This window comes from Bombina bombina, chromosome 2 (assembly GCF_027579735.1).
Source record: "Bombina bombina isolate aBomBom1 chromosome 2, aBomBom1.pri, whole genome shotgun sequence".
NCBI classification, from domain to species: domain Eukaryota; kingdom Metazoa; phylum Chordata; class Amphibia; order Anura; family Bombinatoridae; genus Bombina; species Bombina bombina.
The window spans coordinates 651,104,073-651,126,101 of NC_069500.1; the positions used below are offsets into that span (position 1 = coordinate 651,104,073).

Consider the following 22,029-nt stretch of genomic DNA (forward strand, 5'->3'; position numbering starts at 1 on the left):
GGATCTATTAGAATTACAGAAGCTCTCTCCTGTTTGATACGAGCAATTACTTGTGGAAGCAAGGCAAACAGAGGAAACCGGTATGCTAGATTGAAGCTCCAAGGAACCGCTAGAGCATCTACCAGAACGGCTTGAGGATCTCTTGACCTTAAACCGAACTTTGGAAGCTTGGCATTTTGACGAGAGGCCATCAGAGCCAACTCCGGAACCCCCCACCTGAGAGTCATCATTGTGAAAACCTCTGAGTGGAGAGCCCACTCTCCAGGATGAAAAGTCTGCCTGCTCAGAAAATCTGCCTCCCAGTTGTCCACCCCTGGTATGTGGATGTCAGAGAGATGGCAATCGTGAGACACCGCCCACTGGAGAATGTGAGACACCTTCATTGCCAAGGAACTCCGGGTTCCTCCCTGGTTATTGATGTAGGCCACCGAGGTGATTTTGTCCGACTGAAATCTGATAAATCGGACCAAAGCTAGTTGAGGCCAAGCTATTAAAGCATAGAAAACTGCTCTTAGCTCCAAGATGTTTATTGGAAGAGACGACTCCTCTGGAGTCCACAGATCCTGTGTCTTTAAGAAACCCCAAACTTCTCCCCAGCAGGCTGGCGTCCGTGGTCACAATCACCCAGGAAGGCCGCAGGAAGCATGTGCCCCGAGACAGATGGTCCTGTGAAACCCACCATGAGAGTGAGACTCTTGTTGGGGAATCCAAATTGATCTTCTGCAAGAGATCTGAGTGGTCCCCGTTCCATTGACTGAGCATGCATAGCTGCAGAGGTCTCAGATGGAACCGAGCAAAGGGAATGATGTCCATGGAGACAACTATCAATCCAATCACCTCTATGCATTGAGCCACAGATGGACGAATAGCAGACATGAGAGACAGGCAAGAAACATGAAGCTTGGATTTTCTGACATTCGTCAGAAAGATCTTCATGGACAGGGAATCTGATTGTTCCCAAGAAACAAACCCTTGTATCTGGAACAAGTGCTTTCCCAGATTCACTTTCCACCCGTGGGAACATAAAATAGACAGCAACATCTCGGTATGAGAACTTGCTAGATAAAAAGATGGCGCTTGAAGTAGAATGTCGTCTAGATAAGGCGCCACAGCAATACTCTGGGACCTCACCACTGCCAGAAGAGCCCCCAGAACCTTTATAAAAATTCTGGGAGCTGTAGCAAGGCCAAAAGGAAGGGCAACAAACAGGAAATGTTTGTCCAGGAAGGCAAACCTTAGATACTGGTAATGATCCCTGTGAATAGGAACATGAAGATACGCGTCCTTCAGATCTATGGTCAAAATGACCTTTTTGGACCAAAGGAAGCATAGAACGGATGGTCTCCATCTTGAAGGATGGAACCCTGCAGAATTTATTGAGACACTTTAAGTCCAGAATGGGACAAAAAGTGCCCTTCTTGGGAACTACAAATAGATTTGAATAAAAAATCCTAGACCCTGTTCCTCTAGAGCAGGAGTCAGCACCTTGGCTCTCCAGATGTTTTGGAACTACATTTCCCATGATGCTCAGACAGCCTAAAGAATGTCTTGAGATCATGGGAAATTAAGTTTCAAAACATCTGGAGAGCCAAGGTTGCTGACCCCTGCACTAGAGGAACTGGAACAATAACTCCCATGGACGATAGCTCCTTTACGCAGTTTAAGAAGGCCTCTCTCTTTATCCGATTCACAGATAACCTTGACAGGTGGAACCTGCCCCTGAGAGGACAAGATTTGAATCCTATTCTGTAACCCTGGGATACTATATCTATGGCCCAAGGATCTGGAACATTGCGTATCCAAGCCTGCTGAAAAAAAGAAAGCCTGAACCCCACTTGATCCTCTACAGGATCGGGGCAGCCCCTTCATGTTGATTTAGAATCAACTGAAGGCTTCTTAGCTTGTTTACCCCTATTCTAAGGCTGACTGGACCTCCAAGAACACTTGGATTGATCCGACTTGGAAGATGAAAACTTCTATCCCTTAAAGTTACGAAAGGAACGAAAATTAGAATTCAGGCGACCCTTAGGTCTAAAAACCCTTTCCACCTGTAATGTCCGAAATAATTTCTGCCAGACCTGGTCCAAACAAGGTTTTACCCTTATAAGGCAGAGATAAAAGCTTGGACTTTGGTTAAAATCTTGGTCTGCAGATGTTACATCCGAGAGCTTTGCGAGCTAAAACAGTAAAACCAGAAATCTTAGCACCCAACCTAAGAACTTGCATGTTGCCATCACAAATAAAGATATTGGCTAGATTGAGAGCCTTGATCCTGTCTTGGATCTCCTCTATAGTCGTCTCTTCTAAAATAAGAGTAGATAAATCGCACCAATAAGATGCTGCCCATGCAACTGTAGCAAAACTAGCGACAGGTTGCCACTGTAATCCCTGATGAATGTACATCTTCTTCAAAAAAGCCTCAAGCTTCTTATCCATAGGATCCTTGAAAGAACAACTATCTACAATAGGAATAGTAGTTATCTTAGTCAGAGTAGAGATAGCTCCCTCTACCTTGGGCACCGTGTGCCACAAGTCACGAATAGAGTCATCAACAGGAAACATCTTTTTAAAAACAGGGGACGGGAAAAAAGGAATCCCTGGTTTATCCCATCCCTGAGTTATAATATCTGTCATACGGTCTGGAACTGGAAATACTTTCACAGATGAGGTTACATCATATACCCTAATTAAGCTTACTAGTCCTCTTTGGATTCTCCGCAACCGATTCAGATTCTTTAAAAATAGCAAGAACCTCCTTCAAAAGAAATCAAAAGTGTTCTAACTTAAATCTGAAATTAATCTCCTCTGAATCTGCAGAATTTTTCACTACAGTATCAGAATCTGACAATTCCCCCTCAGAAACTACTGAAGAATCATCCTCATCAGATAATTGATTCAAACTGACTAACGCAGCTTTAGCGGAGTCAGCCTTACTAACATCAATATGTTTAGATTTCCTCTTTCGTTTACCAGAAACCTTTGGGGAAAAACAAAACAAAAACTAAACACCCCCAGGGGGTTGAGAGGAACCATAAGGCACTGCATGTGAAGCTTGAGGAAAAAGCTGAGGCGTAGCTAAGATAACACTATCTTGAGAGACAGGGAGAGACATATCTTTAAACTTTAAAGTTTTATTTAGTTGAAATAATTTTTATTATTACATTATAAACAACAAATACAGATCACATTGTTCATTCAGTGCAATTCATATCACCTCCACTAACCCCTTGAAGAGAGCTCAAGTCCAGTATTCAATACTCCTTTGCGAAGATGATATCTAAAAGTCTGTTAGCATACAAAAATGAATATACATATCTTCTGTGGCACAGGTCTTCAGTCCTGCATTGTTGCATAACTAACTATAGTTTCAAAATTATGAGAGCCTGGTATAGGGAATAGCAAAAGGAAACATATCAAACCATTTATCACTTCTCCCTACTCGTCATGTTTACTTTGTGTGTATTTCACCCCCCCGCCCCCCCTCAAACAGTTTAATAACAAAAATAAACCAACATAAGATTCAACTATGTTCAACTTGCCTGTCGCTTCTCTCCTCTTGCAGCAGATCCAGGAAAGGGCCCCCCACCAATTTTTAAATTCAATTCAGGACGCTGTTGCTGAGTAACCGTTGTGAGTCGCCCCACAGACCCTGTCAATAGTCCTCTTTTCCCAATGATAGAATGATCACCCCCCACCTCTTCTAGTGTCCCGTCAGGAGCCAAAAGTACCATATTTTTGAGAATTGGTCATAATTATTTTTAATATGGGCTGCCGTTTCAGACATTCTATATGTAACTTGGATCTTATCCATCACTTCCCCCCATGAGGGTACTCCTGATTTCCAATATCTTGCCACGCATATTCTAGTGGCTGTACAAAGAGTGCGTATAAACGTGTTAATAGGAGCATTAAAAGGTTTTATATGTTCATTCAACAGTGCTTGTGGTGCTGTTAGAGAAATGGTTTCAGATAGTACTTCACTAAGTAATTCAGATAATCTAAACCATATCTGTTTGACCTGTGGGCATTCCCACCACATATGGATGTATGTCCCCGTTTCAGCACATCCTCTATAGCAGAGTTTGCTGCCCCTTTGGGTGTAGTGGGAGGTGATTATGGGGGTCAAGTACCATCTAAAAGATGTTTTAACACAGTTTTCTCTGAAATCCGCACTAATTAATCCCTTACTAGATGTGTATAATATTGATTCACATTCTTCCATAGAGTATATTTTGTTTAATTCCCCTTCCCACTTCTCCATCAGTGAAGTTTTAGAGGTGAGTTTAGCCTTCTGTATCGCTAAGTATATGGCTGAAATTAGTTTTTTGTGACGTTGAGTTGCAGAAATGCTCGAGCGTTGTTAACTGTTTCACAGAACTATGCGTCCTAAATTTGGTGATAGCAGAAGCCACTTGTAAATATAGAAACCATTGCATTTTCTCGGGCTTAATTTTATCCTGAATTTGTTGATATGTAGCTATTTTATTTTCATATAGAAAGTCTGCTACTCTATATAGCCCTTTATTTTCCCACTTCCCCATATGCGTGTGAAAGTCTGGGTTTAGGAGGGTCTTTATTGGTCGCACAACCGAGTCTGCTGGTATTAGGTTTAAAGATCTGGACAACGAAGTCCAAGATTGTATCATCTCCGCCGTAAGTCTCGAAGCCGGCATTCCCTTAAAGGGATGTCTCGAGTGATCCCAAAGGATATCCTCTGGGCCTTTGTAGTCTGTCAGTAGCGTCTCCACCCGCACCAGGTCCTCTGATTACTTACTCAACAGGGTGGTCTGTGCCAACCTTGCCGCTTGATAGTAGTGTAATAAATTTGGTGCTCCCACCCCTCCCAATTGTCTATGTTGCTGTAGGATATGAGATGGAATTCTAGCTTTTTTGTTACCTCTCAAAAAAACCCACCAAGTCCGTTTGTAGTTTACTAAGGTCAATCAGAGGTATTTTAATTGGAAGGGCCCGGAAGAGGTACAGAAGTCTCGGAAGGATGTTCATTTTAATTGCCGTTAATCGGCCGTACCATGAGAATCCACCTTTTTTCCATATATTTATATCTTTTCTAATCAATTTGTATAGAGGGACATAGTTCAATCTGTATAGATCCGCTATATTATTCGAAATTTTAATCCCTAAATATTAGACTCTGTAGTCCATAAAAACTAAATTTATGCTTACCTGATAAATTACTTTCTTTTACGATATGACGAGTCCACGGATTTCATCCTTACTTGTGGGATATTAACCTACTGCTAAAAGGAAGTGGCAAAGAGCACCACAGCAGAGCTGTATATATAGCCCCTCCCTTCCACCTCCAGTCATTCGGCCGAAGGTTAAAGGAAGAGAAAAGGAAAGGCTAAAAAGGTGCAGAGGTGACTGAAGTTTACAAAAAATAAAGAAAAACGGTCTTAAAAAGAACAGGGTGGGCCGTGGACTCGTCATATCGTAAAAGAAAGTAATTTATCAGGTAATCATAAATTTAGTTTTCTTTTACAAAGATATGACGAGTCCACAGATTTCATCCTTACTTGTGGGAAACCAATACCAAAGCAATAGGACACGGATGAAAGGGAGGGACAAGACAGGAACCTAAACGGAAGGCACCACTGCTTGAAGAACCTGTCTCCCAAAGATCGCCTCAGAAGAAGCAAAAGGATCAAATTTGGAAAATTTGGAAAAAGTGTAAAGGGACGACCAAGTCGCAGCCTTACAAATCTGTTCAACAGCTGCATCGTTTTTAAAAACCCATGTGGAAGCCACAGCCCTAGTAGAATGAACCGTTATTCTTTCAGGAGGCTGCTGTCCAGCAGTCTCATATGCCAGGCGGATGATACTTCTCAGCCAAAAAGAAAGAGGTAGCCGTAGATTTCTGACCCCTACGCTTTCCGGAACAATGAATAATGAAGATGATTGACAGAAATCCTTAGTTGCCTGTAAGTAAAACTTTAAGGCACAGACCATGTCCAAGTTATGTAACATACGCTCCTTCTTAGAAGAAGGATTAGGACACAAGGAAGGAACAACAATTTCCTGATTAATATTCTTATTCGAAACAACCTTAGGAAGAAAACCAGGTTTGGTACGTAAAACCACCTTATCAGAATGAAATATGAGATAAGACGAATCACACTGTAACGCTGAAAGCTCAGAAACTCTTCGAGCAGAAGAAATAGCAACCAAAAACAGAACTTTCCAAGATAATAGTTTAATATCTATGGAATGCATAGGTTCAAACGGAACCCCTTGAAGAACTCGAAGAACTAAATTCAAACTCCAGGGAGGAGTAATAGGTCTAAATACAGGCTAAATCCTAGATAGAGCCTGACAAAAAGACTGAACATCTGGTACATTTGCCAAACGCTTGTGAAACAGAATTGACAAAGCTGAAATTTGTCCCTTTAAGGAACTCGCTGATAACCCTTTCTCCAATCCTTCTTGGACAAAAGACAGATTCCTAGGAATCCTAACTTTACTCCATGAGTAACCCTTGGATTCACACCAATAAAGATATTTACGCCATATCTTATGATAGATTTTTCTAGTGACAGGCTTTCTAGCCTGTATCAAAGTATTGATAACAATCAGAATCCTCGCTTTGATAAAATCAAGCGTTCAATCTCCACGCAGTCAGCTGCAGAGAAATTAGATTTGGATGTTGGAAAGGACCTTGAATGAGAAGGTCCTGTCTCAATGGAAGTTTCCACGGTGGCAGAGGAGACATGTCCACTAGATCTGCATACCAAGTCCTGCGTGGCCATGCAGGCGCTATCAGGATCACTGAAGCTCTCTCCTGTTTGATTTGAGCAATCACGCGTGGAAGGAGAGGAAACGGTGGAAACACATAAGCTAGGCTGAACAACCAAGGCACTGCCAAGCCATTTATCAGTTCGGCCTGAGAATCCCTTGACCGGGATCCGTATCTTGGAAGCTTGGCATTCTGTCGGGATGCCATCAAATCAAATTCCGGTCTGCCCCATCTGAGAATCAATGAGGCAATACCTCCGGGTGAAGTTCCCACTCCCCCGGATGAAAATGTCTGTCGACTTAGAAAATCTGCTTCCCAGTTCTCTACTCCTGGGATGTAGATCGCTGACAGATGACAAGAGTGGGCCTCCGCCCAACTGATTATCATGGATACCTCTATCATCGCTAAGGAACTCCTTGTTCCCCCTTGATGATTGACATATGCCACAGTCGTGATGTTGTCCGACTGGAATCTGATGAATTTGTCCGAAGCTAACTGAGGCCATGCCTGAAGCGCATTGAATATAGCTCTCAGTTCCAGAATATTGATTGGAAGAAGAGACTCTACTTGAGTCCAAACACCCTGAGCCTTCAGGGAGTTCCAAACTGCACCCCAGCCCAGAAGGCTGACATCTGTTGTCACTATTACCCACGAGGGTCTGCGGAAACAAGTCCCCTGGGACAGATGATCCGGCGACAACAACCAAAGAAGAGAGTTTCTGGTCTCTTAATCCAAATTTATCTGAGGAGATAAATCCGCATAATCCCCATTCCACTGTCCGAGCATGCACAGTTGCAGTGGTCTGAGATGAAAGCGAGCAAACGGAACGATGCCCATTGCCGCTACCATTAATCCAATTACTTCCATACACTGAGTCACTGATGGCCGAGGAATGGACTGAAGTGCTTGGCAAGTATTAAGAATCTTTAATTTTCTGACCTCCGTCAGAAATATTCTCTGGCTACCGAGTCTATCGGAGTTCCCAAGAAAGGAACCCTTGTCTATGGGACAAGTGAACTCTTCTCTATGTTCACCTTCCAGCCATGAGTTCTCAGAAAAGACAACACTGTGTCCGTGTGAGATTTTGTCAGATGATATGTTGACGCCTGAATTAGAATGTCCAGATAAGGCGCCACCGCTATTCCTTGCGGTCTGAGAACCGCCAAAAGAGACCCTAGAACCTTTGTGAAGATTCTGGGTGGTGTGGCCAATCCGAAGGGAAGAGCCACGAATTGATAATGTTTGTCCAGAAAGGCAAACCTTAGAAACTGATGATGATCCTTGTGGATAGGGATATGAAGGTAAGCATCCTTCAAGTCCACGATAGTCATATATTGACCCTCCTGGATCATTGGTAAAATTGTTCGTATTGTCTCCATCTTGAATGATGGAACTCTTAGAAATTTGTTTAGACACTTGAAATCTAAAATGGGTCTGACCGTTCCCTCCTTTTTGGGAACCACAAATAGGTTTGAGTAAAACCCCTGTCCCTGTTCCAATTTTGGAACTGGACAAATTACTCCCATAGTAGAAAGGTCTTTTACACAGCGTAAGATTGCCTCTTTTTATCTGGTTTGTAGATAACTTTGAAAGATGAAATCTCCCTCTTGGGAGAAAGTCCTTGAATTCCAATAGATAACCGTGGGTCACTATTTCTAATGCCCAGGGATCCTGATCATCTCTTGCCCAAGCCTGAGCAAAGAAAGAGAGAGTCTGCCCCCTACTAGATCCAGCCCTAGGAGCAGCAGCGGGCTTTTTGGATTGTTTACCCTTATTCCAGTTCTGATTAGGTCTCCAGACTGACTTAGATTGGGTAAAATTCCCTTCCTGCTTTGAGGAAGAAGAAGCGGGGGTCCTCCTTTAAAGTTCCGAAAGGAACAAAAATTATTCTGTTTACCCCTCATTTTAACCGACTTATCCTGAGGTAGGGCATGGCCTTTACCTCCTGTAATATCAGAAACAAATTCCTTCAATTCTGGCCTGAAAAGGGTCTTACCTTTAAAGGGAATAGCTAAAAGCTTATGTTTTGATGACACCACAGCAGACCAAGATTTGAGCCACAATGCTCTACGTGCTAAAAAAGCAAATCCTGCCGCTAATTTAGCATATATACACACACACACACACACACAACTTTTTCGGCTCCATTGAGGTTTATGGGGAATGCAATTTTGCAGTCGCAACTTCTCAAAGTCTTTTTGTTACTGTGACGTTACGAACATGGGCAAATTTTTTACTTTCAACTCGTAATAAGAGTGCAAATCTCTGAGAGCAAAAAATGACCTTTAGCAGTTTTAATGCTTGAATGTGAGAGCAAACTACTGCTCCACTTGTAATCTAGCCCATAGCTGGTATTTGTATGTAGGGTTTCCAGCTGTGCTTCATAGAAATACCGAACGACCTATAGGTGATTGGATACAGGATGTAGCTGGGTTCACACATCTCCACAAAAGCTCAACCTTAGGCCACACACCACATTTTTCACAACTAAGCAGTCATTTTATCCCCTTTGTTGCCAGTAACATGTACGTAGTAGTGATGTGACCTGCTTGGCTGCCAGAGGTACACACGTAGGAATGTTTGAACACACCCATGGTTGCCTGTAAAACATATAATGCAGAGTGTAACTTCTTTTTGAGCCATATGTCTAATGCATAAAGGCCTAAAAGCTGACAGGGGTCTTTAAAATGCTGGACATTTAAGTGTCCAGTATTTTAGCAGGCTGTTCAGTAAAATGTGTACAAAAATACTGGACTGTCCGGTTGAATACTAGAGACCTTGCAATCTTTTCTCTGTGAATGCTGTTCACAGCTTTGTTAATCTCTTAAACTACTGTCTGATCACAGAACGGCACTAACTAAACAATCCACTCACTGTCAGTGTTTTATTTTCTTCTTGAGTGGAATGTTTGCAGTTAGTAGGATCTGGAATCAGAGGCAGAACCGTCCCCTTGTTTGTTTTAGAGATCGTTATCAAGGTTGAGGATAGCACTCGCCGAGAACAGCATGAAAATCATCACTTCAATACACAGGGCTTGTGAGTGAAATGTTAAAAATCTACTCACAACATTTTTTTTTTATTGTTGATCATTATCCTGTTTGCTGTGCCACAAGGTATTTTGTCACTCCCAGTTTGCAGCCTCTCTATATGTTTCACATTAAACTTCTGCTCTGTAACAAATGTCTGTTTTTAAGCAAATCAGCACATTGTGCACCTCTGGCTGCTTCTTACATGGAAACAATATAAATATATTGTTGTGGTCTATAAACATCAAATAAGATTAGCAATCAAATTTTACAAATAGTAATAAATACTTTTAAATGCATGTCCATTACCATGTTATTTTATGGTTCACTATTGCAAACAATGTTACATCAGGGTATTTTTGGCTAACAATACTGGATGCTAGATCAGGTTATTTCAGTATCTACATTAATTATATTAGCTACTGGTGACTCTATATAAACCCCATATTCTATGTGAGAGCCAATCAGCTTCTGAAGTAGATCTCCTTAAAGTGATGGTAAACTCTCCCCTTTTTAAAATCAGATCTGGAATGTAAGCGCTATTTTAGATGGAGTTTAATTCATTAGCTGTAATGAAGATGCAGTATAACATGCTTTTTAATATAGATATGAAATTCAAATACTGCATGCTCCTCCGCCCACTTCAAAAGTAAAATTTTCTGTGAGCTAACAGATTGAATTGTTGTCCAATCAGCGCTCTCCCCATATGGCACTTTTGTTGTAGCTAGAGCATTGATTGGAGAGTAATTCAATCATTTAGCTGACAGAAAAACTTTTGAAGTGGGTGGTGTAACGTGGGGTATTTGAATTTCATATCTATATTAATAACTAAGTTATAGCGCATCTTCATTACAGCTAATGAATTATCTAAAATAGCGCTTACATTTCAGATCTGATTTTAAAAAGGGGAGAGTTTACCATCACTTTAAATGTAATTTTCTGTTGCTTTCTGCTTGTAAATGTTTCCCCAAGCTTTGTCAACTTAAAGGGACAGTCTAGGCCAAAATAAACTTTCATGATTCAGATAGAGCATGTAATTTTAAACAATTTTCGAATTTACTTTTATCATCAATTTTGCTTTGTTCTCTTGGTATTCTTAGTTGAAAGCTTAACCTAGGAGGTTCATATGCTAATTTCTTAGACCTTGAAGGCCGCCTCTAATCTAAATAAGTTTTTCACCACTAGAGAGTGTTAGTTCACGTATTTCATATAGATAACACTGCTCGTGAAGTTATCTGGGAGCAGTCACTGATTGGCTAAACTGCAAGTCTGTCAAAATAACTGAAATAAAGGGGCAGTTTGCAGAGGCATAGATACAAGATAATCACAGAGGTTAAAAGTATATTATTATAACTGTGTTGGTTATGCAAAACTGGGGAATGGGTAACAAAAGGGAGTACCTATCTTTTAAAACAATAAAAATTCTGGTGTAGACTGTCCCTTTAAATTAAATATACTGTAAATTATTTTAAAAGAACATTTTAAAACATTACAAACGTCTGGGGAATATGCATGTTAATTTTAGTTTATAGGCATAGACAGACAGACAGCTAAATTTTGGAAACCTAGTCAATTCCCTAGTTTCCACCAGCCGCCACTGCGTGTATGTCATAGTGTGATAAATAAGGAGGATAGCCTAAACATTGCTGTGGTTTCTTAAATCAATGTCTCCTTATATACAATTTTCCTTCTAAGAAGAGAGGTTCTGGCAGCATTAATTTTATACTGGCCTTTTGGAAAGTCCGATTCCGAAAGATGAAAAATTCCTAGATATGACAATGTTATGGGAATGGACTAAGGGGAAGTATACAGTTGAATTTAACCCCCTGCCCAACTGGAATGTACCCTTTCTTATTTTTGCATTTTAAATAGGCACGTCTGAAGATTATATGAAAAAAGAAGAAACATTTACTTTATTGTACAGTTTTGAGTTTCAAGAGGAATAGAAGTTTACTCATCCAGAACCTGCCCTCTTCAGAGATACTATGCACAAGCAACAAGGGCCTATGCTTGTATCGTGGTCAGCTAAGTCATTTATCATGCCTCCTGTCAAGTCAAAAAAAACTTAGGCTTAGAAGAACCCTCCTAAGCACCTTGTCGTTCTTTCCACTGGCATGTTTGCTTCGTGGACATCACTTTTTTGCGGAAACCACTGTATTTATTGATTGTGAATGGTCATTAATCTGGTCATCTGAAGCAGGCTGTGTGCAATTAGAAGTCAAGAAACAGAGTGTCGGCCACACTGAAACAGGCCAACTACCCGAGTGTAGGATCAGATCTTTATGTGACTGAAACTCAAGGTAAATTACCATAACACGCAAGCTCTTATACTGAAAAGTAATTGCAAGGCTAACCTGTTATTAGTGTCCCTATGTTGTGAATACTTAAAGTGAATGTAAACTCATCCATAGTGCTTATCATCGTAGCAAGCTCTACAAATCAGGGTGACTTTAATTCATCGGTTTTTATTTCGAAATTAACAAATTTACTCTTTAATTTTGTCCATCAATTCCTCAGCCCGCCATTTTGTCCAACTTTGGGCGATTGGCAACAGAATATTTTAGGTAAAGGGAAATAAAAAAATAAAATATGGTTGCATAAGTGTGAACACCCTTTTATAACTGGGGATGTAGCCGCGTTCAAAATTAAGCAATCATATTCAAAATCATGTTAAATAGGAGTCAGTACACACCTGTCATTTACAGTGCCTCTTATTAACCCCAAATAAAGTTCAGCTGTTCTAGTAGGTCTTTCCTGACATTTTGTTAGTTGCATCCTACAGCAAAAGCCATGGTCCGCAGAGAGCTTCTAAAGCATCAGAGGGATCTCATTGTTAAAAGGTATCAGTCAGGAGAAGGATACAAAAGAATTTCCAAGGCATTAGATAAACCATGGCACACAGTGAAGACAGTCATCAAGTGAAGAAAAAAATGGCACAACAATGACATTACTAAGAACTGGATGTCCCTCCAAAATTGATGAAAAGACAAGACGAAAACTGGTCTGGGAGGATAGCAAGAGGCCTACAGCAACATTAAAGGAGCTGCAGGAATATCTGGCAAGTACTGGCTGTGTGGTACATGTGACAACAATCTCCCGTATTCTTCATATGTCTGGGCTATGGGGTAGAGTTAAGGTTGCCACCTCAGCCATGTTTTCTTGGATACTTATGAGTTACACATGCTGCAGGGTGTGCAGGGAGGAACATGTATTGTGTTTCTGGACAGCACTATTTATATTCCTCCCTGCACACCCTGCAGCATGTGTAACTTATAAGTGTTCTGTATTTTAAGGGACGGATGGCAACCCTAGGTAGAGTGGTAAGACAGAAGCCTTTTCTTACAAAAAATAAAAAATATCCAAGCCCGGCTAAATTTTGCAAAAACACATCTGAAGTTTCCCAAAAGCATGTTGCAAACGGTGTTCTGGTCTGATGAAACCAAAGTTGATGTTTTTGGCCATAATTCCAAAAGATATATTTGGCGCAAAAACACTGCATAAGAACACCATACCCACAGTGAAGCATGGTAGTGTCAGCATCATGCTTTGGGGCTGTTTTTCTTCAGCTGGAACTGGGGCCTTAGTCAAGGTAGAGGGAATAATGAACAGTTCCAAATACCAGACAATATTGACACAAAACCTTCAGGCTTCTGCTAGAAAGCTGAACATGAAGAGGAACTTCATCTTTCAGCATGACAACGACCCAAAAGCATACATCCAAATCAACAAAGGAATGGCTTCACCAGAAGAAGATTAAAGTTTTGGGATGGCCCAGCCAGAGCCCAGACCTGAATCCAATTCAAAATCTGTGGGGTGATCTGAAAAGGGCTGTGCACAGGAGATGCCCTCGTATTCTGACGGATTTAGAGTGGGCAAATCTTGCCAAGTCAACATGTGCCATGCTGAAAAAAAATCATACCCAAAAAGACTGAGTGCTGTAATAAAATCAAAAGGTGCTTCAATAAAGTATTAGTTTAAGGGTGTTCACACTTATGCAATCATTTTAGTTTTTTATTTCCCTTTACCTAAAAGATTTCAATTTGTTTTTTTTAATTGAGTTGTACAGTTTATAGGTCACATAAAAGGTGGAAAAAGTTCTGAAATGATTTATCTTTGTCTCATTTTTTACATCACAGAAACCTGACATTTTAACAGGGGTGTGTAGACTTTTTATATCCACTATACATTTATTTTCTTTACATCAGATAAGAAAAAAACATTTTTGTCTTTTGTATTGGGAAATCTTTAATGCATTTTATGTTTTATTCTAGCTGGAATAACCTTGTAAATTATATATAAATTAATGTACAGTTATAGCATCCCCCTCTGAGTTCTGGGTTCTCAGCAGATGGATGTTTTTTTTTTTTTTTTTTTAACAAGGAGGGGATTTGGCAAGTTAATTAATAAACTATGCCAGGGTATCGTCTGTAAGGCAAAGAAAGCGATTCCGGTTGTATTAATTTGCTTGTAGCTCCCTAAAATAGGCATTGGGCATAAAAGAGGCTTCTGAAATAACTGACAAAAAACGTTTTCAAGTGTATTTTACTTTGCCCAGGCTACAATAAATTGCTACGTAATTTCAGAAGCCTCTTTTATGCCCAATGCCTATTTTAGGGAGCTACAAGCAAATCAATCCATTAATAATTAATACAACAGGAATCGCTTTCTTTGCACTTTGCATTGCAGACAATACCCTGGCATAGTTTATTAATTAACCTGTCCACTCGTCTCGACTCCTCAGCAGCCAGCGAGTATCCTACATACCAGCAAGTCTTCTTGATGTTGAATGAAGCAGCATGCACAGCCAGTCAGCGTCAGCCACACCCACTGGGCCAGGCACATGACACATGCAATCTCGTAGATAGCGCTGAGCTGCAGAAGGATAGATAATTATCACATCAAGGTAGTTTTGAAATGTATATATTATTGGACAGACAACTTTCAGCAGCCTCAGGCAGATCTAATGAGATCAATATCACTGGCGTTAGCGGAGTACAAACTAAAAAAAAAAAAACTGCTTTAGCATAGTTGGCATTTAACTCATTCCGGCACCCACTCTCTGATTACCGGCTGTGCCGGTAAAATACCGGCTGGGTGGCAACCCTAGCAAGAACGCAGGTTGTTCACAAAAATGGGCAGACTTCTAAACTTACATACTTGCTATTCAAATAAAGATACCAAGAGAATGAAGAAAAATAGGAGTAAATTAGAAAGTTGCTTAAAATTGCTTGCTCTATCTGAATCACAAAAGAAAAAAATTGGGGTTCAGTGTCCCTTTAAACTAAGATTCAAATCAATTTTCAACTTTGTTTCACATTGTGAGGTAAACAGCAAGTAAACAAACACACACACATGGATCCTGACACAAGCATTACATTTTCTCTTAAATTTATTTTTCAAATGAAAGTTAAAAAAAAAAAAGCTCTAAAACATATATAAAGAGAATAAAATACACTGAGTTTTTTGTTGTTTTTGTTTTTTTTAAATGTAATGCGTTATCTAAATCTTAAAATGTACCATTTACTTTTACGTACATATAAAGCTACCAAGTAGTGGTAATTTTGCATTAAAAGCATTTTGTAGTTTAAAGTATATTGCAAAATGATTCTAGGAACGCATTGAATTCAATGTGTTCTTTTAAAAGTCGTTTGCATGGGCGCACCTGGAAGCATGTATAAAAGCCCAATACATTAAAAAAACAAAATGCATTTAATAAATATTAGAACCATATGCGCATGAAATGCCTTCCAACACCAAATTATAAGCACCATGAAACTCTCACCAGCAATTGCAAAAAGTCGGCTCCACGCCGACCCTTCTCCTCTACTTATTTCTTTTCCCGCGTATCTTTTGTGCTTTCTTATTGGTGGAGAGGTAATGACAAAGGTCATAAATCCAGCGCAAAAATAATGCTGCACGACTCTAATTGGTTCCGCACTTGTGGGGCGCGGTATTATTTGCTGCGCATCCTTTAATTTTGTTGTATTTGGCTGCTTACAGTTTGGATGTTGCGTTCGGCAGGTTTTTTTGAGCAGCTGGAGTGCCCGTTCTCTCGAGCACTAGATAGCTCCAGTACATGCCAGCGCCCACATTGCCAGTTTCTCCATGTGTTTTCACGGGCGAGCGAGGGCGAAGCTGGGACAGAAGACGAAGAAACCGCAAATGTGTCACAACCCGATGCTACTGGGCCTCAAGAGGAAGACAATGGTGAGGATAAGGATATAATTTTATTGAAATCCATGTCATGTTTAGAAATGTCTAGTTTATCAACGATCTCTATTGATATAGTGTCACTGTATGTCTTGTCTCCAAAGCTAAATTGGACATCTATTACATGAAGTGAATTCTTGTGGTGTTTGCATGCTTTGTACAGGACTTGGATGCTTTTGCTATTTGATTAATGCACCAGTTTAATGGTGACAACTGTAAAGTTTCTTCATTTGTGTTTTGGATACATATACCACAACTTCTTGGTAGCAGCAATTGATGTTACTTTAGGAAATAAAGTATACTCCAATTATTGGGCTTGGGTTTGAGATTACATGTTCAAAACAATGAATTTCAACCATCACATCAACCTCTTTGGAACTCATGTTATGGATGTGTAAGCAGTTGTATTTCTGGTATCCGTGGTTACACAACTATTGTAGTTGAGCATCATTTTCCCAGGACAATAATAGTTTTGCTCCATTAAAATGGAATTTAACTCCTACATAGCAGAAGTAGTATTGTAATACAAATATGTTGGAGAAGAAAATGTAGCTTAAAGGGACAGTTCACCCAAAAAATGTCTCCCCTTTAAATTATTCCCAATGATCCTTTTAACCTGCTAGAGCACGGGTGTCAAACACAAGGCCCGCGGGCCGAATCCGGCCCACCAGACCTCGTCATGTGGCCCGTGTAGCCGCCGCCGGCTGCCAGCCTTCACATACATATTTAACTTATGGAAAACTTCTGGCTGGTAGGAAGTGACTGAGTGAGAACAAGACACTGACCTCCTGCTCACTCATCACTTCCTCCCAGCTTCCCTATGTATCTGCACGCGCGGGAAAAGGGCTAGCAGCAGAGACCAGAGAGGCAGCAGCAGGCACACAGCGAGGCTGGTTAGGAAAACATGTTTTTTTTAAATAATGTCAGCAGGACAATTCTAAGTAAACATCCGTTCTGAGGCTCTGTCTCTGCAGGTTGTCTTATTCTGCTCTCAGCCTTCCCCAGGTAATAAATCAAATCTTTATCTCGGGAGTCTGCTCCTACACTTGTACTGTCTGTGACTGATTTGTAGTCTGCAAAGATTTTATTAACCTTATCCCTGCCTGTTATGCTTGCATGCATGGGAAAACATATTCACACTGCATTATCATTAGTTTATTGCCCACCTAAATCAGAGCAGTAATAAAGTTTTTGTGTGTGTGTGAATGTATGGTTGTGTGTGTAAGTATGTGTGTAAATGTGTGTGTGTGTTTGTGTGTGTGTTTGTGTGTGTAAATGTGTGTTTGTGTGTAAATGTGTGAATGTAGGTTTGTGTGTAAATGTGTGAATGTAGGTTTGTGTGTAAATGTGTGAATGTAGGTTTGTGTGTAAATGTGTGAATGTAGGTTTGTGTGTGAATGTGTGAATGTAGGTTTGTGTGTGAATGTGTGAATGTAGGTTTGTGTGTGAATGTAGGTTTGTGTGTGTAAAGGTGTGAATGTAGGTTTGTGTGTGTAAAGGTGTGAATGTAGGTTTGTGTGTGTAAAGGTGTGAATGTAGGTTTGTGTGTGTAAAGGTGTGAATGTAGGTTTGTGTGTGTAAAGGTGTGAATGTAGGTTTGTGTGTGTAAAGGTGTGAATGTAGGTTTGTGTGTGTAAAGGTGTGAATGTAGGTTTGTGTGTGTGTGTTAATGTGACAGTGTGAATGTGAAAAAGTTGTGAACTTTAACATTAGAAATAATTGTTCCTTCCTTGTGTCCTAATCTTAGTCACATTATACCATGACCAAAAATTATTGTGGCTGAAAAACAGCCTAAAAACAAAGGGGGTTGGGGGGGGGGGGGCAGCAGGCCCTTTGAGGGTGACCAAACTGCTGATGCGGCCCCCAATGAATTTGAGTTTGACACCCCTGTGCTAGAGTGTATTAAATTGATTACACCTTTACTCCTATTTCAGCATTTGAAATAGCTGATTTAGCCTGTGGTATCGCCACCTACACTAAAATTGATACTGGAGAATAGGCGATTGAATAGCCTAAGTATACACAGCCAGCAGAAGATATTACACTCGGTGGGATGCAGGATAAAAATAATCATTTTCCATTGTTCTCTCTATGTATTGAGCTTTGGTGTTCCAGCCAAATAAAAGATAAGGAAGCAAGTCTGTTTACACAAACTTAGAATATGAGATCTGATATCACATTTAAGTTCAACCCATTGTAATAGGCTGTGGTTTCAAAGCACAAAATCAGCTACTTTATATACACAAATAAGCATGAAAATGGAATTTCTCAAATATTTTATACTCTGCAGTTGGTATAACAAGTCATTTAAAATACATTAATGGAACTACAATTTTAGTGTACTGTCCCTTTAAGTTACCGTTTCAGCAATAGTTTTTACTGTGCACAGGTACATATGGCCCCTGCAATCAAACACACTGCTTATTCACAGGATATGTATGGTGGTCTTTGACAAATGCATGCTTATGTGTCAACTCACACAATGCCACCGTTAGACACAAGATTTCTGATTTCTCCTGGTCATACGGCAGTGACTCAATCGGTCTGGACTGCTTGTCTGCTGGTGTTCTGACAGATCAGCTAATTTATCAGATTAGCCAATCACATCACCTCCGGTAACGTAAAAATAGCTGTTTGACCAGATTCACTCACTGCGCATGTGGGCCATCACGTCACCACATTCCAATCACTGCACGTCTCAGATCAGCCAATTCCTACCACAAACTCACTCACTGCGCATGCGCTCGACGTTCAGTGAGGTCAGAGGCTGATGGGGCACTGGCTGATACACCCGAGAAACACATATAGACAATAAGACTAGTCACAACCATATTGTTAGTATAAAGTGTTTTGCGTGTTACCTGTTAAAGCCAATTAGGGAAAGATATGTAGACTTAATATAGGAAATTGTGGATTTCTAATTCGCAAAGCTAAATTACATGAAAATGGACAAAATCGATAAAGTATATTATAAGTTATATCATTATGCATAACTAAATATTTAATATAAAACTCCCAAGGTGTATATTGTCCCTTTAATTGAACAAAAAACATTATCTCTTACTTTTTTTTTTTAATATTTAATATCTTCTGTGGGTCATAGTTTCAAGAGTAACCCCACCATTGTGAAATGTGGTGCGAAATAGCAGCAGGTATAGATCATTAAAGGGACAGTAAACAAATTGCAATTAAAAGACATGTACTGTATTGTTGCTATATAATAACATATCAGCCAAGTCTTAAAAAGACACGAAACCCAAATTTTTTTCATGATTCAGATTGAGCATGCAATGCTTAACTTCCCAATTTATTTTATAAAAGTTGCTTCATTTTTAGTATCCTTTGTTGAAGGAACATAAATGCACTACGGGAGCTAGCTGAGCACAGGTGAGCCAATGACAAGAGGCATATATGCAGACACCAATCACCTGCTGCTCCCAGTAGTGCATTGATGCTCCTTTGCCTACCTTGGTATGCTTTTCAACAAAGCATGCCAACAGAAAAAAGCAAATAAGGTGACAAGTAAAATGTAAATTAGTTTATTATATGTTCTATCTGAAACCTCAAAGAAAAATGTTGTGTTTAATGCTCCTTTAATGTTTTATAATAAATGAACATCCTTTTTACTGCAGCTATTCTCCTGTAGTCAAACAGCACCAGTATTTTCCCTATCTGGAGAAGAAGCCAATCTGGGCCCTATTCCTCAGAAGACAATGCTAACCACGGTCAAAAAAGTTAGAATAAAGAGTCTTGCAGCTGTTATCCACTAAAGCCAATTAGAGACAGATATGTAGCAGACTTAGCCTTGACAAGTCAGCAAGATGCATTCCATGTTCTGATTAGAAATTGCTCAAAGATTCAGTGCTAAATTACTTAAAAAGGGGCAAAATAAATAATGAAAACAATTTTCATTATTCATAACTAAACACTTATTTACATCTGATATAGTACAGATGTTTGTTGCTCTCCATAGCTTCTTCCTCTGAGACATTTAAGGTTGTGGATCTTCAAAAACAAAACTCTGGTGACCTTAATCTCATTCCTCTTGCATCTAAAACCACCACCGCCTTTACTTTTGCACTCTGGAACTCTCTCTCTGTTTGCAACAAGCTCACTTCTATCCATGATCTCTATCTCCCACTCTCTTAACCTTCTAGCTCTTGCAGAAACCTGGCTCTCTGCTTCAGACACAGCATCGACTGCTCTGTCACACGGGGGTCTCCATTTCAGCCACACTCCTAGGTTTGGCAGTAGACAAGGAGGTGATGTTGGTATTTTGCTTTCTTCTCGTCGCACCTTTCAACAAATACAGCCCTTCTCTTCCCTCACATTTTCTTAATTTGAAGCACACATGATTCGTTTATTTTCTCCCCTCTCTATACGTGTTGCAGTCATATACCGCCCTCCTGGCTCCCCTACTCAATTTCTAGATCACTTTGCTGCCTGGCTTCCTTATTTCCTTTCCTCGGACACCCCTACCCTCATTTTTGGCGACTTCAACATTCCTCTTGAAAATCCCACTGCCTCTGCAAAACAACTTCTACAACTCACTAACTCTTTCGGCCTTTCACAATGGACTGACTTTCCTACTCACAAAGATGGTCACTCCCTTGATCTGATTTTCAGCTATCGATGCACTCTCAAATTTCACAAACTCCCCTTTTCATCTTTCTGACCCTCTCCTAACTTGCAACATCACTTCCCTCCCTACAACCCCCCCTTCCTCTACCCCTCACAGCAAACTTCACAAAAGCACAAAGTCATTAGATCAGCAATAGCTCGCTATTCTCTCTCAAACCTCTCCTCTCTTCCATCAACTCCTTTTCCTGCCCTGACCAATCTATCTGCCACCAACTCCACCCTTACATTGGTCATTGACATTCTGGCCCCTCCTACCATACCTCAGAAACCACTCTCATCCTCAGCCCTGGCATACTCCTGACACAGTACCTACGCAGATGTGTCATCCTGAACTCCTTGTATTTTGCCCTTAAAGGGACAGTCTAGTCAAAATTAAACTTTCATGGTTCAGAAAGGGCATCCAATTTTAAACAACTTTACAATTGACTTTTATCATTACATTTGCTTTGTTTCCTTGGTGATATTTTTGAAAAGCTAATCCTAGGTAGGCTCAAACTGATTTCTAAACCTTTGAAAACTGCCTCTTAGCTCAGAGCATTTTGAAAGTTTTTCAGTTACAGTACTAGTTCATGTGTGTCATATAGATAACATTGTGCTCACTCCCGTGGTGTTATTTAGAGTCTTCACTGATTGGCTAAACTGCATGTCTGTCAAAAGCACTGAGATTAGGGGCAGTCTGCAGAGACTTAGACACAAAGTAATCACAGAGGTAAAACCTATATTAATATAACTGTGTTATACAAAACTGGGAAATGGGTAATAAAGGAATTATCTATATTCTTAAACAATACAAATTCTGGTGTAGACTGTCCCTTTAATCTTTATAAGCAACAATACTTCTCTAATCTCATCTCTACACTTTCCTCCAACCCAAAACGTCTATTTTCCACATTCAGTACTCTTCTCCGCCCACCCCACCTCCTAATACAACTTCTCTCTCAGCTCAAGATTTTGCAAGCCACTTAAATAACAAAATTGACTCCATCAGAAATTATATCAGCTCTTAACATACTACCAATCTCCCACCCCTCAAAAGCTCAAAATCATCCAAAACCCAAATACCCATAAATTTAGCTCTTTTGCCACTGTTACTGAGGAAGAAGTTTCTGCCCTTATACTGTCCTCCCACCTCATTGCCTGTCTCCTCGATCCCATCCCCTCACAGCTACTCCGTTCCCTTTCTTCTATCCTCACCCCCATACTCACACACATTTCAACCTCTCCCTCAGCACTGGATTATTTCCCTCATTTCTAAAACATGCACTGGTCACACCTATCCTCAAAACCTTCCCTTGATCCAACATCCCCATCCAACTACTGTCCTATTTCCCTACACCCTCTTGCCTCAAAGCTCCTCGAAAAGCTAGTATATGCATGTCTATCCCATTTCCTTACACAAAA

General features: G+C 40.3%; 1 protein-coding gene across 1 annotated transcript in view; it reads left to right on the forward strand.

The window, feature by feature from the left end:
- Positions 1–15,782: 15,782 nt before the first annotated feature.
- Positions 15,783–22,029, forward strand: part of LOC128647210 (RNA exonuclease 1 homolog) — a 681,669-nt gene continuing 675,422 nt past the window's right edge. Inside the window, exon 1 of the mRNA XM_053699994.1 lies at positions 15,783–15,984. Within this exon, the coding sequence (XP_053555969.1) occupies positions 15,783–15,984 (202 nt within the window). The remainder of the gene's footprint in view (positions 15,985–22,029) is intronic.